Source organism: Botryllus schlosseri, chromosome 1 (genome assembly GCF_051294905.1).
Source record: "Botryllus schlosseri isolate E-star chromosome 1, Bs_hap1, whole genome shotgun sequence".
In the NCBI taxonomy this organism is placed as follows: domain Eukaryota; kingdom Metazoa; phylum Chordata; class Ascidiacea; order Stolidobranchia; family Styelidae; genus Botryllus; species Botryllus schlosseri.
In genome coordinates this window covers 17,392,100-17,418,247 of record NC_137236.1, presented here as the reverse complement: position 1 = coordinate 17,418,247, position 26,148 = coordinate 17,392,100, and the positions used below count along the sequence as shown (strand labels likewise).

The 26,148-nt window shown below is 40.8% G+C and overlaps 1 protein-coding gene across 1 annotated transcript; it reads right to left on the bottom strand.

The window, feature by feature from the left end:
* Positions 1 to 1,087: 1,087 nt before the first annotated feature.
* Positions 1,088 to 22,045, bottom strand: LOC145439127 (uncharacterized). Its single transcript, XM_080316608.1, has 3 exons — positions 21,865 to 22,045; positions 1,166 to 1,401; positions 1,088 to 1,093 (listed from the first exon to the last, which is right to left on the bottom strand). Exons 1-3 carry the CDS (start codon positions 22,031 to 22,033, stop codon positions 1,088 to 1,090), a joined length of 411 nt encoding a protein of 136 aa, XP_080172734.1. The 5' UTR covers positions 22,034 to 22,045.
* Between the last annotated feature and the right edge of the window lie 4,103 nt (positions 22,046 to 26,148).

The following is a 26,148-nucleotide window of genomic DNA, read 5'->3' as shown; positions in this document are numbered from 1 at the left end:
GTTCTCTCTATTACTAATATCTGTATAGGCATATAATAATATGGGCATATAGACGGGGCTCACATACACAGTCATTATTTTTCAGATTTGTCCATATTTTGTTAGGCGATGTCTGATAAAGCTGCACATTTCCTATTTCTCATATAATCCCTAATTTGACCCATGTCCTCATTTGCGGCATGTTCGACTTTAATTGTGTGGGCCACGAGGCCGTGATGTGAACTGTTGGACAAAATAGTCGACTCCGTTCAGTAATCAGTTTACTAGTTTCGTGTTTTCTTCGGATTACCTTATTTTTTCCGCCATGTCGATGGGGAACCCTGCACTGGAGCATCCCAATTGCTACTTGCCGCTTGAGAGTGCATATTTTATACCACAGCAAAAAAAGTGTAAGGCTCCGTGGGGAGTCGTACGGTAATCTTGCGATAAACATAACTTCACCTGACATTTCTTCGATGAAAACATCAGAAAGTTAACAAGTATATTCCGAAATACTCGATGTCATATTGATTTACGTACTAGATGGGAGACCCTTTTGGGCTTGGTCCTTCCCAGTGGAGAGCAATGGGTTGCGGCTGTTACAACCCTGGTTAGAAACATATCGAAAGCCCAATACAACTAATTTCATATAACATATGTTCGAACAAAGCGAGAGAACATAACAGTCGTTTTAGGCCTTAGTCGGGGCTTATATTCCATTTAACGCTTCATTGTGGTGGACACTGGAGCACTCCAATACAAAATGCACAGCGCACATGCTTGCATACAGTCATAGGCATATATCTAGGGTTGCATTTAAAACAAAAATGTTCAAAACAAGGTCCTAATTTAAAACATTTTTTTAAGCCAGGACGTCACGAATGTTCAATTGTGACGTCATAGTGGATTGACATTAACAATTGAAAATATAGGGTAAATATAGCTCTTTTGACGAAATATCTGTATAGGCTATTATGGGTGTTGAACCGACTATTATGAGGGTTCCAACCATCCCATATCGACATACGTCGGCTATATCGGGTAGTAATTTTCCGTAGGCTCATAAAACATGTTTTTTGGAAACTATTTACTCGATTATGGCATAATTTTACAGCTGAAAAAAAACAATTTTGTTTTAAAAGGTTTTAGTTTAAAACACCGTTTAAAACATTGCGTTATTTCATACCTTTGGCTCAAAAGTCATACCAGTTCTTATTCCGAAATTGGATGCTCCATCCCCTCTGGCAGCGATGTACGGTCTCAAATAACGCATGATATCATCGTATTGATCCTCCGAATAAATGTTGCCAAGCTCAGCACCTCGTTTTTTGCAGCCTAATCTTGCAGCTTCTTGATTTACCTTGCCCGCATGATAGAACAGGGCAAAGAAGCAGATACCATTCCATTCAAGTGCACACTTATCTAGACACAAAATGTACGAGGTAATGGAACGTATTAGGTTCAACTTCTTTTTCAGTACTGCTGATACCTGATTAATATTTTTCGTATTTACGGGAGTTCAAGACAGCATTAGCGATAATTCCTTTTAATACAGAGATTACTTACTTCCTATTGCATGGAATTGGAATTTTAAAACTACAAAGTTTGGCGTGAGTTAGTACCAAAATATTATGATAGTACTGGGGTGGAAGGGGTTAAAGTAGTCCTCGTTGGTACTCAAGTGGAAGTTGAAAATTGAAAGATACGCGACTAGTACATTGATCACTAGGGCAAGTTTTTGTAGCTTTTACAACTTTTTACACCGCTTGCGGCAGCTTCCTAAATATTCAGAATTTATATGACATCATGTTATAAGCTGTTCGTACGAATTTTATAATGCAACATTTTGCAGCTTTTTTAATTTTTCATGCTTATTCTTACTGCAACTTTTATCAATTATTCCGAGATACAGAAAGCAGCGATTCAAAAACACAATGGTAATCCATATTCCTAGTATGGTTCTATTCTTTTTGATTTGTGTGATAAAGAGGTACATGATGGGTCACTGCATCTCAATGTGATTACATGCATGTGTACGTATTATCGATGATGCAACAGTTGGCTTGCAAGCTAGACGTTAAGCAATTTAAGCCCAACGTGAAAGTATGACTTGGCTTTGGGCAAAGCCCGCGTAAACTGAAACATATTGTGTATACAGTCTCTCGAGGTCAAGTTTTGCTGAGAAAGCTTTGATTGATATTCAAACTGTGTGTTTATAAAAGTTCAATGGTTATTTTTCAAGTAAAAGGCGATAACCTTGATATCATGTAATATGACAGTCTAAGGCAGAGAGGTCTATCCTATCGACCGCCTTAGATTTTTGTGCCACCCGTTGGTAATTTTCCCTGCAAGTTGTATGTTGAATCGTATAGCTATATTAGCTTAAGTGGTATCGCCATATCGTCCGTGAATAGACGGGAAGGTAAAAAAATTGATAGCTCTGCAGGGTCTTGCCCACGGGAGTCTGGACTACAGATTCCTAATATTCTGAACACGCTACAATCCTCGTTAACTGAAATATCTGTATGGTGCCGAAAATGGGGCCTGAGGGGGAATGTTAACAAATCGGCGGCTATCATCTTTACCAGACGGCGTAAGGTGCCGGAAGTGTGTCTAACAATCGATAACGCGTGTCTCTCAGTACAAAAGAAACATAAATATTTAGGTATTACATTTGACTCTCGACTCAGTTACAACACGCATTCGCGTTTGGTATTAGCACGTCGCGCAAAACGACTAAACGTATCTCGAGAACGACGTGGGGTGCCTCAACGACAGGTCTACTTTCACTGTACAGAGCTCAAATACGTCCTGTTATCGAGTATAGTGTCGAAACATATTTTATGTCCATGAAGTCTCTGGCGCAGACTATCCAGAAGATACAAAATAAACCCGTCAGGATATGCGCGGGAGCTATGGCTACGACACCCGTATACGCGCTTCAGCACATGTGCTGCGAAGCTCTAATACAGTTACGACATTACCAGGCATGCGTGAATTTCCGCGCATCAATACTGTCGCAAAATGAAAACCCTTGGCAGCCCTGGTCGAAGAAGCCGGCCAAGAAATCTTCCCAGATTCTACGAACTTTATTACACTTGATATACTTACCAGAAACGGAGTCGTAGATCTCCACTTTGAGTAAATAGCGCTATTGGCCATCGCCCCTTGGGAAAATCACGGATGTACAATAGACATAGGCCTTTCACGAGAGATCAAGAAATCAGATCACCCGGAGATCATTAAACAAACTGACGAAGAATATATATACGCTAACTACCGGAATAGATTGCACGTTTATACGGACGGTTCAAAGACTTTAAATGATTGTGGCGTCGGTTAAAATATTTCGCACTCCGCGCCATTCACCTACGGCAGTGGTCGGGAACCTTTTTCGTCTGAAGAGCCATGTTAGCCCTGTATTTTCGACTTGAACTCCCAAAGGGCAATACATGTCAATCAAGTGTCACGTCGCAATTGAAAATTCGTGACGTCGTGGTAGTACAAATTTGAAGTCACAAAATAGGAATAGTCATGAGTGCCATATTTTCTCTGTAGAAACAGGTAGGCTACTAATCATTCTGTGATAGCGCAATTCATCGTAGATAGCTCAGAATTTATAATAATTGAAATTAATCTAATATGACTGTAGCGCTGATCCCGAAAATCCATATATTATTCGACTTCTCAATTCGGCGGTCACAAAAACGTTGCACTATACACGCCTACATTTTAACGTTGTTTGTAATTTGGATTTGTAATTGGAATGTCACTTCCAAGGCAGTTTTTGGCTCAGATCAGGAAGACAAAGTGTTTCAGAAAACTAGATTGCCGTGTTGGCGTCCCCATGTCTGCTAAACACTTTGAACAACCAAAGCACGGTGCAATCCAAGATCACGCTGCGCGCGATGCCGGGTACATCGCATTCACGAGGGATATTGGCCGCTGGCGTTACAGCAACTTAAATTTGAGGATTCTGAAAAGGGCTCCGAGCCCTTAACGCTGGACACGCCACTGTCTTGACATCTCGAATACATATTTATGCTGCCACGAGAATAATTATTCTGGCCGTTAAGAAAATTTACTAAGAAGTTGCTGCAATATCGATAGAATTATGAACAAAATTAAAAATATGTCAAAGAGCCATATCTTATACCCAAAAGAATCACATATGGCTCGCGAGCCATAGGTTCCCGACCACTGTCCTACGGTGTCTCGTTCTTGCTCTGTGTATAGTCCGAATTTCATATTGGTAAATTCTCTGATCAACAGTCATAACCTTCAATGCCATCAAACTAGCTATTCATTGGCATTACCAGCTTTCTGGTTGCATGTTGTCATATGACGATAAGGGGGCGTGTCTGAAACAGTTTGAGAACTACTTCCCTTGGAAATGACGGTTAATATCTAAGTTGTTTACCAAAACGTTTGAAGTTTCAACTTGAATGCAACAGACCAGTTTTGTGGTGGTGAAGGTAGGCTACCAACTGATAATCCAAAGCCACGCACGGAAGCGGAGAGAGTTATTTTTCCGACTTGCACTGGAATTGTAAAAAATTGTTTGCGACCAAAGCTTCAGATGAATTGAAAACGATTTTCATGCCAAATGATACCATTCGTAGACGTATCTGGGACATGTACAATTGTACAGAGATATTAGCATATTTGGTAGATATCTTTGACCACCTATAAGACAAACTCCAGTATGCAAGCAAGAATGAAATCTTTTATCTTCAACGGACAAAATAGAGATTATAAGAGAAATTTAAAGTGTGGTCAGTACGAGCAGAAGCAGGAATTTGTAGCATGTTCTCCCATTTCTCAAAAACGAATAACAAGGAACTCGCGCCATTAGTTGTTCGGCATCTCAAATGTTTGAATACAAATATAAACGCTTAATTTCCAACACACCAAAAACTATGCATGGGTAAGAAACCCATGTTTGCCGCAGGAAACCAATTTCATTTTAAATCTCAAAGAGGAGGTATATAGCTTATTGACATCCGTAATGACGGAAGCTTGAAATTATGGTGCAATGAGGTGGCTGTCGACGAATTTTGGATGACAAATCAGGAGGTATATCATTGCATTGGAGAAAAGGCAATTGTGATTTTACTTAAATTTTCCACGTCGTATCTGGGCGAAACAGGATTTCCGTTCTGGTCAACATGAAACCCCAAAACTAGAGCGGTTACTTTCTATTGAAGATGCGCATCGAGACATCGGAAGGATATTCGCTAGAAGTCAAGCGCAAATTTCGCACAGACTTTGTTTGTGATGAAATTAAACATATTGTTTTGTTTTCGGTAAAACTGTTCGATTTAATACAGATACATTTCGGATTGACTGCCGAGGTTGTCACGTTAGTCGTCTTTACTACTGGAATGGGTACTGCTAAGTATTCTATAGTAGTTTACAGGTGCCATAATCTGAAAAAATCCACAATCACTGTGCTGGTGTGCCGCGAACTATTTTTCGTTTCCAAAGGTGTAGTATTATCACCGAGCTTCTAGCTCTAAGACTGACTACTTAGACAGATACCTTTACAAGCCGAACTCCAAGTGTATTGCCAGCAGACCACATGCTTTTCTGTCATCAAAACAATACCGAACCCATCGCTATGATCAATCAAGCATATCATAATACCACATCTCCCTTTTTTAGTGGAAGAGACATCGACACTACTTACATTATATACAATTGACAATACAGCAGTGATAACAATATATACAAGGTGACACTACCCCTGCAAGGTTAGCAAGAGCAGGGCATTTAAACTTAACAGACAGAGTCACCAGGGAGGTAGACTACTCCCGAGGTGTACAACAGGTTAGGGGATTATTCTGCCCCTGATCTTGAAACCTGTGTATGATTAATATTGCTCTATAAATCGTTGAGGCGGATTTCTAATTCTCGACGATCGTCTCGCGGGATTCTCTCCGGCAAGTTCAGTTGAACCGTTGGCTTCTTGATGGTGTCCTGGTTTCTTCGGCGCTACAAGACAATATTCAACCGGTTTATTCTGATGCGGAACAGATGGTTTTGGTTCCTCCGGAGGGTTGTACTTCCGTAAGTGTTTTCGGTTACGCCTCATTAGTCCATTGTTCGTTTCAACGATGATCGCTCTAGGATTTTCATGCATCTACTTGATGGTACCCATTCTTTCGCAATCAGGAATGTATACATGGTCTCCAATTCCGAATCTATCATTCTCAACCACACGATGTCTTTTATTGTAACTCGCAGCCATTTTCTGTCCATACTCCGTCTCCCTTTTTCGAAGATCTTCGGCATCAACAGTCTGTGGTCGTAGCTGGTCAGGATGACAAATCACATTTGTCTTCAATCTGCGCCCCATGCTCAATTGGGCGGGCGATAACCCAGTGTGCAAGGGCGTGTTCCCATAGTTCAGTAGCGTCAGATAGACATCATCTGTTTTCTTGAGCAGGGCCTTTATAGTTTGCACTCCTCTCTCGATGAAGCCATTGCCCTGGCTATATTTCGGAGAAGAGGTGAGGTGCTGAAACTTCCAGGCTCTGGAGAACTGAGAAAATTCAGAGGAAACGAAGACTGAAGCATTGTCAGTAAGCAAAACATCACAGATACCATGATGAGAGAACATATTCTTGAAGTTCGAAATTGTGTCCCGTGACGAGATCGTTTTCTTCACTGAGAACAGTTCTATGTCTCTGGAGTAGTAATCCATGATCAAAAGGTAGTACTTGTCCTCCAGTTGAAAAAAATCTGCAGCAATTCTACTCCATGGGCGTCTCGGAAATTCGGTCCCCATCATTGGTTCAGTTCGATCTCGTCGATGCTTTTCACAGCGGTTGCAGTTGAGTACTGCATGTTCAATGTCTTTTGAATAACCCGGCCACCAGCAAGCTTGAGCTGCAAGTTGTCTGGTCTTGGTTATTCCAAGGTGTGATTGGTGAAGGTGCTTCAGAACATCTTCGCGCAACGACGGTGGTATGACGAGTCTGTTGCTTTTTAGCAAGAGATTGTCATGTACTGTTAACACGTCTCTGAGATTCCAGAAGATACGTAATGGTCCATTTAAAGTTTCTTTGTTCTTTGGCCATCCTCCGACAACATATGTCATAACAGTCGAAAGTGTCTTGTCTTCTTTCAGAGCGTTCTTTATTTCTTCCAGGCGTCGGTCAGTAGCAGACAGCCCGCTTACTAGAGCACGCACACATGCTTCCGCTTCCTTGTGAAGATCAGTGTCTTCGATGCCATCTGTTGTCGGCAAAGGGCATCGTGATAGCGCGTCTGCTGTGTACATTAGGGTTGTCCATAATTTGGAAAATCTTACGAATCCTCCGTTGTAATGTCTTATTCTATAGATTATTGATAAAAAACGACACTGAGCCTGAAAGAAGCTCACAGGAAGACCGTTTAGATTTCGTGCAAAGCGTTTGAAAGTAGCTGCCGAAGAATGGGCGTGCCACCGACCATAGAATGGCGAGAAGACTAGCAATCACGAAACCACGGCTCTTGGTTGGCTAATCGGCTATGCTTCAATGACCACGACAGCAGCAGCTTGCTGTGTAGGTGATCAAGGAGTCTGCTACCGGCGGCGATTCTGAAAGCGCATCGTATGTAGGTTGACAGATAATGATTTAGGATTGATTCAGGGTATGTTGAGGTACGAAATACATGATGAACAACAACAGCTGCTTCACAAAAACGTCTAAAGCGTGACCGCTTTATTGTGAAGGAAACCGCCGTAGCCTATATGCCTCGTTTTCAACGAGGGAACGCATAGGCGCTTATGCAAGTAGCGACGGATTCCTAGTTTCAGAAAGGCTATATCATTATTGAATACAAAGATAAAGCTTAACAATGACACTACAATTTGTGTGATCTTATTGGGCTCAGGTTGCAGTACATAATTGAAGTTTTCAATGCTCTAGAGATCGGCTGAATCAAACGTCGCTTAGGCTTGGCACTTGTCAGATGTTTACAGCAAATTGAATTCACTTGTAAGTGTTTTCAAAGTCCCTAATGATGCCGCAGAAACAACGTTTAAATGCAAGCACAGACTATGCTTGATATGATGTACAAACTATGCTGGGTGCAGTGCACTATGCAGCATTGTCTGTGCCTACTTTTACACCCCTTTTCTGCGCGACATTAAAAACTTTGCCATATCATGTCCAGCATAGTATGTGCTTACTTTTACACCTCTTTTCTGCGTCATCATCAAGGACTTTGACAACACTTGCAAGTGAATACATTTTGATGCAAGCATCTGACAAGTGCCAAGCATAACCCGCTGATTCAGCCGATCCTTAGAGCTTTCAAAACTTCAACTATGCACTACAACCTGAGCCCAATAAGATCACACAAGTTGTAGTGTCATTGTTAAGCTTTATCTTTGTATTCAATAAGGATATCTTTCTGAAACTAGGAATCCGTCGCTACTTGCATAAGCGCCTATGCTTTCTCTCGTTGAAAACAAGGCATGCAGGCTACGGCGGTTCCCTTCATAATAAAGCGGTCATGCTTTAGACGTTTTTGTGAAGCAGCTGTTGTTTGTTCATCATGTATTTCGTACCTCAACATACCCTGAATCAATCCTAAATCGTTATCTGTCAACCTACATGCAATGGGCTTTCAGAATCGCCGCCGGTAGCAGACTCCTTGATCACCTACACAGCAAGCTGCTACTGTCGTGGTCATTGAAGCATAGCCGATTAGCCAATCAAGAGCCGTGGTTTCGTGATTGCTAGTCTTCTCGCCGTTCTGTGGTCGGTGGCACGCCCATTCTACGGCAGCTACTTTCAAACGCTTTGCACGAAATCTTAACGGCCTTCCTGTGAGCTTCTTTCTGGCTCAGTGTCGTTTTTTATCAATAATCTATAGAATAAGACATTACAACGGCGGATTTGTAAGATTTTCCAAATTTTGGACAATCCTAGTGTACATCGACTTTCCAGGCGTGTGAAAAATGTCAAAGCTATAGGACATCAACCTGATTTTGAATCTTTGAAATCAGACAGGTAGTTCGTCCAGCGATTTCGTTGACAGCAGAGGCACTAGTGGTTTGTGGTCGGTTTCAACTTTCAGGTCAGCAATACCCAGTAGCAGTTCTCTTCAGTGCTCCATTGCCCAAGTGATTGCCAAAGCCTCCTTTTCTATCTGGGCATACCGTTGTTCAGTATCGCTCATTGATCCACTGCCATATGCGACTGGGCGAAGGTTATTGTCATCTTGTCTTTGCATTAGAACGGCACCAAGGCCGTAACTGCTGGAGTCAGCCGAGAGCACAGTTTCCCTGTCTGGGCAATACATGGCTAACGTAACATCGGTAGGCAGATCGCGTTTCACTCTTGCGAACGATTCCTCTTGTGACGAGCCCCAGTACCACTCAACCTTCTTTGCCAACAAGTCTCTTAACGGCATAGTCAGTTCCGCTAGGTTAGGGCTAAACTTCATGAGCTGGTTTGTCATTCCCAGGAACCTGCGAAGTTCAGTCTTATCAGTAGGAGCAGTATAATTCACAATAGCCTGCACCTTCTTGGGGTCTTTGCTGATACCATCTTGGCCAATGACCTGACCGAGATATTCAAGTTTAGTTGCAGCAAAGATGCATTTCTTCTCATTTAGAGTCATGCCAGAGCATTTAAGACGGTCCAATACAGCCTTCAGTGTCTCATCGTGCGTACTTTGAGTACCAACTACTAGGATGTCATCCATATGGCAAATCACGTTTGGAATTCCATGGAGGATTTCACTGATACGTTTTTGAAACGCTTCCGGTGCACTCGAGATGCCAAATGGTAAGCGACGAAATTGGTATCTCCCAAACGGTGTGATAAACGTTGTCAACTTCCGACTTTCAGGGGCGAGCTCAATTTGATGAAAGCCAGAATTCGCGTCTAGCTTAGTGAAGACCGTCCCCTTTGACAGTTGTCCCAATGTACTTTCGACTGTAGGCATAGGGTACAGCTCCCTTTTTACCCCATTATTGAGCTTGGTTAGGTCCACACACAGTCGTACCTTTCCGTCTGGTTTTGCTACGACAACGATTGGAGCACACCAATCTGTAGGTCCCGTAACTTTTTCTATGATATCGAGTTCCTCAAGCTTTTCTATCTCCTCTTTGAGTTTCTGGCGCATTGGGATTGGCACACGACGTCGCGAATTCAAACAGAAGGGCTCAACGCCGTCTTTCATGTGAATAGTAAACGGTTCTCCCAGTTTGCCAATGCCCTTGAATAGCTCTAGGTATGTTTTCTTGACGTCATCTTTGCTCCGCAACCAACTCTCAGGGGTAAGTTTGACTGCCCTGATGGATACTTGAACGTCCGGGCACTCTTGAAGGAGTCCAAGTTCGAGTATAGCAGCAGCGCCAAGGAGTAGCTTATCTGCATCTGACACAATGTAGACTTTCTCTGTTAACGTCTTGAAGTCGGAGCGGAGTTTCATCCGTACATAACCAACAGTATTGAGAGGTTGTCGATTAACTCCAATGAGCCGTCAATCAGATTTCTGTATAGGCCCATATTGTCTCTTGTACAATCGCCGCGGCATGACGGACACTTCCGCTCCAGAGTCAATAATCCATTTTAGAGTGTTAATAACGACTCTCAACATGATAGTCCACTGGATAGTCTTAGTAGCCTGTGCTAAACCTACCGATGCTTCTGCTTCTTGGATTTCGCCCACACTTCCACACATTGCATCTGGAAGTTCTTCCTCGTCATGACACCCAGCGGTTGGTTCTTCCTCAACCGTTTCGCTATCCAGCACGCGTACATTTCTACTTCTGCACCTTTCGATATAATGGCCAGTTTTACCACATCTGTAGCATTTTACTGACGATGCTGGACAGCCTCGTTTGTGCCGTCGACCGCAAAATGTGCAGTTTATAAATGGCACGGTTTCAACTGCAGGCTTCTTAGAGGTTTGATGTCTTGATTTGTTTGCCACCGCTTCTATTGCTGTAGGTGCAGACCTCCGATCAGCATTGCTCCGTCTCGCCTCTCGGGCAGTCACAACGTCGATAATTTTCTGAGGCGTTAGCTTATCAAATTCGATTTCAGATAGCTTGTCCAACATCTCAGTATCATCTACGCACCCGACTATAAGTTTAGCCCGAAGAGTTGCGTCATTATACTGCTGGAGGGAATTGGCATTTACGTGCAGCCTTTTTGACTGTATGTACCCACGATGCAAATGACTCACCCTCCTTGCGTTGTAAGAAATGGAAGAATTGAAGGTGTGCTTCAAACCTGCCATCCCGAACCTTGAAACGCTCATCAAACTTCTTCAAGACGGTATCAAGGTCAGTTTTGTCTTCTGCTGCAACTGCTTCCACACCGTCTGATGCTGCGACTCCTTCAGCAAACACGAATTCCTCGTATACATCCGATCCTTCCTTGCCTATATGAATCAGCAGTAATCCAACTTTCTGGCGCCCAGATGATTCAGCATGACCTGCCGCATCGATAAAGATCAGGAATTTCTTTTTCCATTCCAGCCAGGCTTCTGCCTCATTCACGGCGCCTATTATTGTGAGATCCCCCGGACCTAATACAATGGCCGCCATAATCTGGTTATTAGACTAGTTCGAAGTTATCCGCTGCCACCATGTAGTATTATCACCGAGCTTCTAGCTGTAAGACTGACTACTCAGACAGATACCTTTACAAGCCGAACTCCAAGTGTATTACCAGCAGACCACATGCTTGTCTGTCATCAAAACAATACCGAACCCATCGCTATGATCAATCAAGCATATCATAATACCACAAAAGAGTGCCGCGAGGTCGAAAAGGTTGAGAACCACTGTGTCAGGATATCGATCCTGACAGCAGAATTAATAGATACAAACGCGAGTCCTAATTGGATAATTGATGTCGTGCGCCGAGGATCCATACAGACCTGCGGGATTGCAGTTTTATCAGATAGTTTGAGCGCCTTAGCTATGCTCGAAACTAGTAGGCTAAAACCAGTAATGTACGCGCTATAGTCGATGATATTTTAATGTCTTGCAGATATCTTTAGCATCCAGGGACCTGGACTTAGGATTTGGGTTACAGGTCACTGTTGGGTTGGAGTCAAATTATCAAAGAACTGATTCACATAAGATGGAAAAACGAATTTGAAACAAATGATTCCGAAATCTCTACAAGCGAATTTACGCCCCACATGATATGTCGCAGCCACTGGGACTATCAAGAAGGGAAACAGTGATATTGTTACGGCTTCAGACTGGGCATTGCAAGCTGAACGGACATTTACATAGAATTGGCTGTCATGACGATGGCCTTTGTGCAACATGCGGCGTTATAGAGACGGTTGGGCATTTTTTACTTCAAAATTCTCGATATAGCTCGCAGCGAAACTATTTGAAGGACATAACACTACGAAACCATGTGCTCATAGACATTGTATAACATCTCGGCAACCCCTGGCCTACACCCTAGCTTTTACCAGTGATTGATTTTGTGTTCCTAACCAAGAGCCAACTATAATGCGGTGGGAAAATGGAGTGCATATTCCAATAACAATTTGGTCTGATACACAAGGCCGTAGCTGCTAAGCACCACAACCCCCAATATACATACATACATATACGATATACATACATATGCAGAATTTGAAAGTCAGAACGTCATTATTTCCCAAAAGCGTAGGCATTGATATTATCATGTCGTATTCGCGAAATTTGAAAGTGTCAATCGGTCAGCAATAATATTCTCAAAACATCTAGCTGCATCAAGTCTTCGCGATAGTCTAGCGGTGATCGCCGTGAAACTAGACCCACTCAAAGTCCAAAGTTCACATCCAGCGAAGGTCACTTTTGAAAAAATAACTCTTAGAATGTGAAATAGGCGAGGTAATTCGGATGACATGACGCAATACGATTGAGGGCCACAAAAATTGTTTCCCATCACTACTTATAGAGCTTAAAGATCATTGGTACGGAGTGAATGTTCTGATGATAACGACGCCGACCGTAAAAATGCTGTAAGACGATGTCGTCCTAGCCTGGTTAAGGTCCGCATATGACAGGGGTTGGAAGCCTATTTTGTCAAAGGAGCTATATTTATCCTATATTTTCAATTGTGAATATCAATCCACCTTGACGCCGCAATTGAATATGCGTGACGTCACGGCTTAGAAAAAAAAGTATGTTTTGAATATGTTTGTTTTAAATTGATTTTTGTTTTAAACACAACCCTACCTACTTCTCCTACGTCGCTGTTGTATGACGTGAGCACAGAAAAATACTCGTTTAATAACGACTAGGGAAAGCGAATGAAAGGAATCGGTAAAAACAGTAATCATATATATAAAGAAAACCATGTCACTGAAATCGTGATATCATTCATAGACTCCGTTAATTTTTGATCGGTATATAGAGCCGAATATGAATTATATTTCGAAGTAACTTATTATAGTAATTATAGACCGTGGCACACCAAGCCCTTACGGGAGATGAGCGCCACTACTACTTTTACCATATTAATAATAATAAAAAAGATTAACCAAAAGAAAAGATAACCGGAAGATCGGGAATTAGACCGAGGTGGATGTTAGATTGCAAGACTGTACTTGGTAGTTTCGATATCCTACTATCTGTTCGTTACATCACATCGTATCGTACATACATAGAATATTAGAGCTGTTGACTATGATGAATATTATAATTACGAATACAGGGAATTTCATGGATAAAATAAATAAAACACACAATTAATAAAATTGGAAACGTTTATGCTCAAGCAAACGAATACCTGTGTGTTGTAGTATCTTCAAATTGAGGCGATATTCCAAATCGGAGAGTCTCTGTTCCAAATCGGAAAGTTTCTGTATGACTTCTTCGATGGTGGGAAATTGATTGCCATCGTACGGTAACGCGATAATTGAATTTGCGAACAATATAACCCCCGTAATAAACAACATGAAGGTAGTCATAGTAACTGCTACTTGCTACGATTTTCTGAATTCAACATGTTTCATTTCAGATGATGAGGTAGCCTGTGTCACGTGCAATGATAAGAATTCCTCAGCTGATGCATATATCTTTTCTTGTTTGGAATCGATATATTAGACGACGGGACACGTTGCTTCAGTGCGATTAATCAGCAATGATAGTTTGCCGAATCGTCATTGGGAGTTCACGCTTTCTAGGTTTTGAAGACGCTGAATAAAAGGATATCCACGTTATAGCTCGGGCGGCATTTGCAATCGTTTAGTAAATCACCGGACACTTGACTCGCTGACACATGTCCCATCTTGTCTCCAATACTGAAGTAATGGAGCGTGAGATAATTTTCAGACTTCAAGTTACCACTGTCCATGCTATGGTTATAGCAATAATCGGACTGTATCCCATGGTAACAAACATTTGACAAATATTTACAGGCTACTTTCGGCTGGGAATGATGACGATGAAGTAAGCATCGTTTCTACCTACCACACGAATCACAGGAGATCAAAGTATAGTGAATTGAATGGTTCAAGAGTATATTGAAGATCGAAGCACGCCCGATGTTGCCTCCTACTGCGATGCCAGTTCTTCATTATAAGTATAGCTCAATCTGGTAATTTTTGTATATGGCTCTATGCTTATTTCATTTGTCTATACTTTTTAGGAACTAACGATGGAAAAGCCTATATCCCAATACCGATCAAGAAATGTTAGATAGTTGATGCTATAAATCAAGAGCATCCTAAATTTACAATATCCGAAACGTGCTATCGGCCATAGAATCCGTACCTGTTGCGCTTCATCAATTTGACCGCATGTCGAAGCGGGGCGCTAACAATTATGTTAAAGCACCATTACACCGTGTTACATGTCTTTCCATTCACATAATGCAAGTGATTGCCGACAATGTCCCTACAGCAGGATTGTTTGAAAATAAAAAATTTACGGATTCCGGGAATTCACCGATAGAATTGTTAGGCTACCTAAAAAATGCTGCGCAGCAAATTTGGCTCAATTCCAAGGTAGATGTGAACGCACAGGAGTTTGAAACTTTTAATTTACTATAAAAAAGTTTTTCAAGTTTACTGTGAACTTCTCATTGTAACTAGAAGCTTTGCGTGCTTCGACACTTAAGATTTTGAGAATAAGATATGCCACGATTAAAATTTATTGCGAGGTGGAATGCCAAATGGACATGGAACCAAATGGAAATGCAACAGATATAGTTTTGACGATCGAGTCTGAATCAGATATTGTCAAGTGTTATCTGTACGATTTCGACTGTACTCTAATTACGATATAAAACTCTCGAGTTCATCTGCGGAAAGGAAATGTGGCGTTGAAAGTGTTCTACTGCCATGGTTTCAATCAACATATAGTAACGGCCATGTCTGCCGTTTCATTCCCATAGCATCTCATCTCCAATACCGAGAAGATGGATTGCTAGATCGTTTCCAGGCTTGCAGCTACCGTCAATTCTATTCCACTATGTCTGACGGTAGCAAACATTCGAGGTACATTTACAAGGTACTGTCAGGTGAAAAAGATGACAGTAAATATAATTGAGAGTATATGACACTGTTTGGTTTTCCTACTTCAAATACGCAGCCAATATTTGCTACATCGTTTATACTTACGAAGGTGGAAGTATGTTTGTTTTTTGTTTTATCCACAAGACTGGCGCAAACAGGGCAATTTCATTAACATCGTGTCTTTTGCGGTCTTCGTGTCATATTGCGGATGACTACCACGCTCGCACACTCCCACCATCGGTCAATCTCGTTTTCAGTTCGTCTGTATCTTAGGTGTTTGCTGCCGATTTTTGGCTCGGCTGAATTTCACACTGCAGCACTGATCCCAGATAAACATGCCACACAGCACGCAGGGAAGTTGGTCCGTACAGGTGTTCGAACCACTGTCATTCGGGTCGTGACGCCGGCGCTTAACTAACTGCGCCACTAGCCACTGCTGCGGCTCCTTTCCGCGTGACAGGCATGATACTTTTATGTAATGTTCGCCTATGCTTATACCGACACGACACTGTTTTAATGAAATCTACATGGGAGTTCCAGCATACCAATATTGATTGGGTGAATAATCCTTAATTTGCGATATGGCAATCGTGCTATCGGTTTTCAAATTCGTGTCTTTTGCGTTTCATCAAAGTGACGGTCGAAGAAGAATTTTAATCGCAATATATATTTTCAGTTGACGAAATGACACAGCGACTTGTGGGTACGGTTCCAAATTTTAAATTCCATGTTAGGCAAATGACAAATTGGGGTTCAAGTGCTCCCGCGACAAAACAAAACTGTACCGAACACATAACTAGAGAAAAGGATTTCGCTATACTTCAAAATGCTGACTGGTGCAGCAGGACTGATAATTTCCATAATTATAATCACCTCGTGTTCGATTTGAGTAGCCCTACCTATGCTACTCATACATGCCAATCATTCTAACGTCATTTTATTTGAATACCGCTACTTTTACGGAATTCAGTCTTGGCGATTGGTACAAATACAAGAGAGGATTTCTAAGCTGTTGATAAGATCCTGATTTTCCAAATAAAGCCTGATTCCAGTGGTACTCATCAAATATGTTGCGGCACATCAATAGACGGTTGAAAAAATCCCGAATGCTTGAAGAATCTGGCAACATGTCGCAACAGCCTCAATAGTGGCCTTGTTCGGAAAGTTCAAATGCACCCCTGATTTCTGTGAGTTCCGAATGAACCTGTAGGCTACTTCAAAACACGAACTGAGTGACGCAGCATCGATACCTAAACCCCGTACATCGGTAAATAGAGCGAGGTTATATTAACGTCGGTTTCATTTAAAATACTGTAGAGCGACCTGGAACGCCGAATATCAACGAAATGATCGAGGAGGTCACTATCGAAACTTCCACAGATCATTGACTGATGGCCACTTTCCGTCGATGCATCGACATAGGCTTTACGAACGATTAATATTTCGGCTTCGTTCAGGCCATTGCCGCCTGAAAGCGCATTTATATAAAATTGGATGTAGCGACACCGACCTATGCAACCATTGTACAGTACCTGAAACAGTCGAGCATTTTTGCTGCACTGCAATAGATATGATTTTCATCGGAACTTTTTATTAGACAGGACGCGCGAGCTCAAAATCACTACAACTCTCGAAAATCTACTGATCATCCCCGAAATGTTATCCCATGTTGCAGAATTTGTGCTATCTTGTGGTACTTACTTGTAAATCCTATATTGATCGCTCATTCTAGTCCGTGACGCACCTGGCCTCACAGGAGAAAAGCGTCACTCAACTTTTCATCAATAATAATAATAATTTAAAATGCATGTGAAATCGATGCGCGAAAATGTATTTCAATCAATCCAGTACGAAACACAGCAGCATGTATTCAAATATGTATTTGACATAGAATCGCCGCAGCTAGACTCTCAGATCTCATGTTGTACATCCCATTATACGTGGATCCTGTAGGCTGCACTTCGAGCAACACAGTTTTCCTGTCAGATTCTGCTTTAGGATATAACGAGTGCCAGTGCACGAATGGCGCCTTGGTACCATCAGCCAGGTACACGATTTGAGACTGGAAAACAATAATCGGATTGATCACAACTTTACAACAAGGTTGAACGAACCTATGCGACATAAAAATCGTGAGCTATAGCTATAACATCTGAGAATTTATATCCATATATGATCCATACGTCAACAACTAACTATTACTCAGGACAGTGACTGACTATGCCGCACCATTTTGAGAGGTTGGTAGATAGATGGGTACCCAAAATTATTCGCATAACAATATCATGTTTAGTTATTTTGGGGACGATTAAATATACTTGAATTTTCTATTCGGACTTGGCGCGATTTAGTGGCACTAAATTTCGTGGTTTTCATAAAGGCCCACTCCAGTAAAATGATAACAAAAAGACGAATGATACACGCAAATGAGAACAGATTCGCGTTGCTGCTTCATCATTAATAATTTTCGATCAGATATTGAATATTTGGTTCAATTTATCTGTTATGTCGCTAACAATTCGAATTATAAAAATTTGCCAGTTTAGTAGCCGATAAAAATGGACTGTCGGCGATGTGCATTCGCCCAGTAACCAAACTAGCATGAATATGGAGGATGTTCATTTCCGCTTTACGCTACAAGGGGGCCTATGCTAGAAAGTAAGTCGGAATGCGGTCATGAATGGCACAAAGTTTGGACACCTTTAGATTGGCTTGTAGTATTGGCTTTTGCGTGTAATGCTTATAAAGTCATCACGTTCAGCAACTCTACCCGGGAATTTATTAACATAGATTGTTGAATGCGCACAGATAAAGCAAGTACCAGTTTTATTGAAAAAAATTCATTTATTACCTTTTAAATAATTTTGCACGTAACTAGAACAGAATTGAACAGTGTAAGCCGATACAGCCTACATACATATAAATTTGTATTTATTTAGGTTATGCATTTACTGTCCATTCCGATTCGTTTGTGGATCGTGTAATGCCTTACTTTTTGACCTCCTGTTATTATCGTCATTATTGTTGGTAATATTTATATTGAGTTTTAAGTGGCGTCTTTCGCCGTTTCCGATCATGTGCACAACGCACAATATTATAATGCTAGTGTGCGTCCGCGTGTGTTTTGAATGTTGGTATAAAGATCCGTAATGAAATGACCCATAGTCTGATAGAGGGTGTGGGGGAGAATCGCACCAGGAATTATGTCGAACATCCTCTGAAGGGCCAATATAAGGATGGGCAGGACGAAGTGTTTTTTTGTTCTTTCTATTACTAAGGTGTATATAGGCGTATGGGTTCCAATACAGTCATTATTTATCAGATGTGTCCTTATTTTTGTTAGGCGATGTCTGAGAAAGCTACGTACTTATTATTTCCCATATATGCCAATATTTTGACCCATGTCCTCATTTGATCAATGTTGGTCCGTATTTTCGCGGGCCACAGGACCGTGATGTGTACTGCTGGGCAGAATACTCGACTTCCATTAGAAATGAGTTCACTAGTTTCACGGTTTGTTCGGATTTTCTTATGTTTTTCCGCGATGTCGATGGGAAACCCTACACTAGAGCATCACAATTGCTATTAACCGCTTGAGAATGCCTACTTTAATACCACAATACAAAAAGTGTAGGTATCAGTGGGGGCTCGCTCGGTAATATTGCGATAAACATAACTTCACTAGATATTTACTCGAAGAAAACATTTGAAATTGAATAAATATATTCCAAAACACCCTATAGTCTATTTCATATTATGTAATGAATTTTGTTCCATTTTAGATTGGCCCTACCCAATAGAGAGGACTTGGTTGCGGCTGTTACAACCGTGGTTAGAAAAAGAGCTATTAATAGCACAATACAAAAGCGAGATAACTAACAGTCGTTTAGGTTTTAGTCATGGCTTATATTCCATTAAACGCTGATATGTGGTGAATGGATACTTGCTTCAAACGACATCTTTGTTAGGTGATTTAGGCACACCCAAGTCAAAATGTTAAACTGCTATAAGTTTCATTCAGATTTGTAACCATTGTTTACCACTTATCAGTACCCATAATTTAGAGTACACAAGCTTGCATACAGGCATAGGCAAATATCAATTGCTTATATACAGATCCCAGGCGTTAATTTATACCTTTGGCTCAAATGTCATACCAGTCCTTAGTCCAATACCGGATCCTCCATCCCCTCTGGCAGCGATGTATGGTCTCAAATAATTCATGATATCATCGTATTGATCCTTCGCATAAATGTTGGCAAGCTCAGCGCCTCGTTTTTTGCAGCCTAATCTTGCAGCTTCTTGATTTACCTTGCCGGGATGATAGAATAGGGCAAAGAAGCAGATACCATTCCATTCAAGTGCGCACTTATCTAGACACAAAATGTTCGGGTTAATGGAACGGATTTAGTCCAACTTCTTTTTCGGGACGGCAAATATATGATTAATTTTTTTCGTAGTTGCGTGAGTTTAACGCGGCAGTAGCCAGTATTCTATTTGATACGCAGAATACCTATTTTTAAAACTACTGAGTTTAGCTCGATTTGATACCAGAATATTGTGATCGTACTAGTAGTGGGGTTAAAGCGTTAAAGTAGTCATCGTTGGTACTCAAGAGAAAGTAGTAATACCACCGTATAGATATCTGCTAAAGGTGGTTACCTTGGAAATTGAAATATACGCGATTAATTCATTATTCCTATAGAGCAAGTTTTTGTAACCTCTGCAAATTTTTATACCGCTCCCGGCAACTTCCTAAATATTTAGAATTTATGTAGCATAGGGTCACCGGAGGAAAATCCTGAAAAAATGGTAAATTATTCCCACTTCGTGGTCGGTTGACTAACAAAAATGGTCAACTTTTCGGCTCAGCTCCCGGAATAGCCGCCGGAGCGTTACCTCAGTGCGGATGTACTGTATCTCAGTCGGATTTTGCCCTACATTTAACCGAAATCCTCAAAAAAGAGGACAAAATCTTAAAAATAGGACATTTGGGCGTCCTCCGAGGACACTTTTATAAAAAGTCAAAACAGAGGACAAATCCTCTGACGTATGGTAACCCTAATGTAGCATGATGTTTTAAGCTGCTTGTAAGAATCCTATATGGACACTTCCTGCAACTTCTTTTCATTTAATTTCAACTTCTTTTATCAATTATTGTGTGAAATATGAAGGAGTGATTTATAAAACAAATCTATTTCTAGTATGGTTGTATTCTCTTCGATTTACATAACAAATAGCTATGTGATGGATAACCAGCATCTCTATATGATTAGCTGCATGTATATGTTATCAATGATGCCACAGTTAGCTTACAAGCTCGAAGTTCAACAACCCAAGCGAAGCACGACAGTGATATTGTGAATGCGTTTCCTTCAATACACCACCGGGTAAGAAATCGATATAATATACATCTACACTTGTTGAATTGATATGTTAGCAAAAAGTAGTGATGAAAATAACGAGAAGAGTTGCCTCTGACAAGAACCGATCTTCATCATGGGGAACACTTCTCGATGTGGTCAATGTATCGAACAAGTTCTCATAACTCTGTCGCAAAATAACTTACATGATTGATTTTCTGCAGTGACTATACAGACAATATGGTGGAATCACTTTCAAAATGATGTTCAAGTGGCTGAACCTGTGCTGGTATGACAGCTATAACCATTAATTTACTTATATGCACCATATTATGGATATAATTAATGTCTGCAAACTAACCTTGAAATAAATAGCACCGTCACCGGGTCAGATACCATATCTTCAGTCACTATTCCAATTGAATGTTCTGAAGGCCTTCTGTCATTTTAAGTTTTGACACTTTCTCTTGTTTTGAAGCAACCTTCAATTGCTGCTCTGTTTTTTTGCCATGTTTGGTGATGTGGCATTTCACGGCTTGGTTGATTGTTTCCAATGCAAGAGAACGGCAGAACTCGTTTATTACATAGTTTGTATGAAATTATCATTAAACATTCTGTAATAACATGATCATCAGTCAATAAGGAGAAGCACAATTCAGTACCGGTAACAAAGTATCGCCAACATGCAATATTCACTATCTTTATAATGAACCTCAGATAAGCAAATTCAATCTACAATTTCATAACTATTACGAACCTCGCCAAATTTATGTGCTTGTGTACCTTAATCCAGACTTTGATCCTGGTGGCGACCAGGATCAAGAAGCAGCAGTCTATAGTCAGTCGGTTCTGACAGAATCTTACTAATCTACCTTTCTGGTCCGCAGAAAATCCAGCAACGTGCAAAATCCCCCGATCTTTTATTTGATCTATATATATTTGGCCTCCACCCTAAAAGTAGTAATAATTCGTTAGCGACTATATCTGGTGATAGCATTATAGATACTACATGCTGATGCTCATACAAGCACTTACCACTTACCAGTGTCTTGTAGCATTTTCCTGCTGAGACGATATTCCAAGTAGGAAAGCCTCTGCATGATATCTTCGGCGGTCGGAAATTGATCACCACCGTACGGTAAGGCGTCAATCGGATTCGCGAGTATTATAACTCCAGTAACAAACCATGTCAGCGGATTCATAGTCAGCATAAGTTATTTATTTTCTCTAAATTCAAAGTTTGTGCGATTAATTTTTCGTGCAACAAGGATATAACGATAGGAATTATTAAGGTGAATAATTATGACAATGTCACGTTGTCGATTTTTTTACCTTATCGCAGGGGTGGGCAAACTACGGCCCGCAACACCGTTCTGTGCGGCCGCAAGAGTCTAAAGAAACTTTTTAGAAATATTGATAAAATACGTACTAAAAATCGAATTGATGCAGGGACTTGATAAACTTTTTCTTAGTATATTTCACCATGATAATTCTAAGACAGTGATGGTTCTCAAACTGCTGGGCGCGCTCCCTAGGGGCCGTGAAAGCATCTGATGGGGGCGCGAAGCTGAGCTCAACTGAAAATATTTTTCGCGCTCCGCGCGATTTACAAACTCATTAGAGTTTGCGCTCTGTATTTAGTCTCAATTAGATATTAAAAATATTTCTCATCCATAGTCGTACGTTCAATGCCATCAACATACCTGTTAGGTTTGCTAGCATCCTGGTTGTGTTTTGTGATATGAAGATAAGGGGGGGGGGGGGGGGGCGAAATCTTTAACCATCATAAGGGGGGTGGGGCATGTCCTAAAAAGTTTGAGAACCACTGATCTAGGGTAAATACTTGCTATCACAGCGGGATAGCTGCAACGGGATTGACATACGGTAATTGGATCACGAGTGGGATTTCAGATTGACCACTCTATTTGGAATTATTTCAGCCTTGTGCTTATAAAAAACGATAGGGGCGTGTCTTAGGTAGATTCGTTGTCTGTATGCGTAGAATTGGGGTATTTATATTTTGTTTAGACATAATAGAAGCGTGGTTGAAGCTAATCTGGTTATGATGCTGCCAGCATCGTGTGCCCTGGAACTGAACCAATAGTGGAATTAGTAAATCTATGAACAGATCGATGCTAACAGATTTAAATTTCAATCCTGTTCTAAGAATCGGGCCAACCGATTTTCAACTCTACAGCTTTGACAAATTGGTTATTGAGGTCCACCAGCCTATGAAATCCCGCCACTATATGTTTCTGAAGCGTGTACGATACCATCATTGAAGAAATGTTTGGCTTGTTTTAAATAAGCACATATATTATCTCACTGTCCTCACTATAATCAAATATCAATATTCCGTTTTGGTTTATAATCCCAATTTTATATAGTGCGGCCCGCGAATGGATTCAGATGTTGAATGCGGCCCGCGAGCTCAAAAGTTTGCCCACCCCTGCCTTATCGTCTATCAAGCCTGTGTATGAGGTCTACAAGGACAAATTGTTGTCGGATTGATTGCATTGATTAACATTCTATTTGATAGATAGACTTGTGCTTCCTATCTGATCGTTTTAATTTGAATAGGTACAATTGTGAATATATAGTGTTATAGTATTGCATATAGGATTGAGACGGGTTCTACTCAACTTGAATATTTATTGAAAAATCATATGCAGTGCAGCATACTTTATGGAACACAACCCTGTTACAACGATCTACCGGAATAATGCTATGACGGTGAGTAGCGATTGAAAAGAAAAGCAAATATATACGATGTGATTGGTCCGTTAATAGTTCAAAATTTAGGTCAGGGTACTAAAATTGTTATTTACCGTAACGCGATATAGCTATGCCGCAACCGAATGCGTTTCAATTAATTGTAAACAGCGGGTTAAGGGCTCACTGCGTTATAAATAGGATCTGTTCTGAACTTAAAGCTCCAGGTGTGTAAATGTTACTGGCAGAAAGCCAATGTTCCCCAAGAGGCCATCGTATATTCTAGCTGCGGCTAAATATTTCTAGGAGTGTTATTATCCGCTCCTGTGGACTCTGTGTTGTTGGGATTACTCGCTATTGCGCGTATAACAGCTTGATAACCCGTTGCTAAATTTTGGCCTCCCCTTTGTCCGTTGCTGCACTTGCTCATCTCAACTGCACCTTCAGTTCGAATTTAATATAACGCAATATATCAACATCTTCAAAATCTGGGTTGAGGTGGATATATTGGACAAATGGTCAATTCAAATGCGAAAATGAAGCCATAATAATATCCCAAAGAGTCATGGCGCGGCCACGCGTTCAAGCCGTTGAAAACATTTGTACCGGACATCCTCTGCGAATAATATCTGAGATGACATTGTAAATCACCAGAAACAAATACCGTACTCGCTGATATGTGTTCTTTACCCGCCCGAAGCACCGCAATAATGGATTATTAGATCATTTACAGATTTTAAGCTACTATTAAAGGTAACTATATTATGATTGTTTGCCATGGTAGCAAATATTCAGTAAGTAGGGCGACCCATAGGCTACTTTTAGTTTGGAAGAAAATGCCTCAGATACGTGCGTGGATTCCTCAATGCTCAATTAGCCTACTTATAAATATATGTTACAAAAGTTGTAGAGTATAGAGTAGCCTCTATTTATTATATGATGGCCTGAAATGATTTCTTCATGTGAAATGCTACCTCATACTGAGATAAGAGTCATTCATCAGCATACAATATCCGTGATATTCGATCCATCTATATGTTTGAACAGCAAACAGACACTCCTTAAATCTTCACAGGAGTCCAAATGCTCATGTAGCAAGTGACATTTCGTAATGTTGAAATCAAGCCTAACAACTATGTTATTGGTACCGTGCTATCAGTTACTGAACTACCATATTCTGGCATATTTCAGCGAACAGCAGACAACTACTAATCCCGCGGATATTGAGTTTCATTTGGTGACATTGCTGATTTATACAGCGTTTCATTACCTTGATTTGGGTAGAAAATTCGTCGGGAAAGAACGATTGCATTCTAACGGGGTTATATCGTGCATTATGATGCGGTACTTGTTGCTGACGCAAGCATCTATCAAAGAGATGTAATAGTGCGTGATCTGCCAGAGGAAGACCACTTAGTAGCATACAAGTCTGGAGAGCGAATGATGGGCCTGGTGCAGAAATATGATAAACACAATGGAATTGAACAACAGTGTCATAATAAATCATTATAATTTACGTTTTTTCCAAATCGTTACACATTTAGAAGCGAAGATAATTGCCGATTGACATCTGTAACCTGATGCAACCATACTTACGATGAATAATTCCTATGTACACACATTTCCGCGGATTAGATCACGAACAGCGCAATATGATATCTCATTGTCAGACTATATTTCTCTATTAAAATCAGGGTAAGCCGAACGGTGTTTGATCAAAGAATTCATTAGACTGTGGGATCAAACTCACGAGTAACTGCTTACAGTGCAACGCAGTGTTTAGAGACGCTGCTTCGGAAGAGAAATCGAACTGCATATGTCCAAGCTGAACGACGTAATAGACCGACACATCTGGAGCGCATGCAAGAGATTGCCGTATCAGCAGTTGATTTTTAAGCTTTTATTAGTCAGAGGCCATTGTCCGTTTCGTAAATATTCAGAGTTCCAACTGTTGATATTCTGTTTGAGACATAGAGATAACTTTCTGGATGTCACTTAATAGTTCAAGCTAATAGACTTTAGTAGATTGCCAATAAACTGGGGCGGAAATCAATTGCGATAGACCTGTCATTCATAGCCACGATAGGACAGTGTGGAATTCGAATGCCATTTCGTGCTTTGATAGCAACCATCGTTACGTAGCTTCGTTCTGTCACTAGTAGCTTTGCGTGCTTTGACACTTTGCATTTTGATAATAAGATATGCCATGATTAGATATTTCATTGTCATTGACGCAGACTTGGACAACTAGATAATTCTAGTTGTCTAATTTTACTAAATTAGAGCAAAATGCCAGTAATTGAATCCTCATCTAGTTTGTGTAATGTTTCTATGCTCTAATTCTAATTCTAGTCACATTCGTGAAATTTTCCTCTAATCTAATCTAATTTGTTAAATGTTTCTTTACTCTAATTTTAATTGCAATCTAATTTATTGATTTCCGGAAAATGCCTCTTTTTCCGTGACATTTTGGAGCGAATTAACAAGAATAGTCCTCTCGCACAGAGAAATAATCCAGTGCCAAGCCTCCATCGCATTACTTTCACCGTGCAGTCATAGTAATTATTGTGACGAACGATAACCATGATATAGTAGCTTGTAGTCTGCGAGCAAC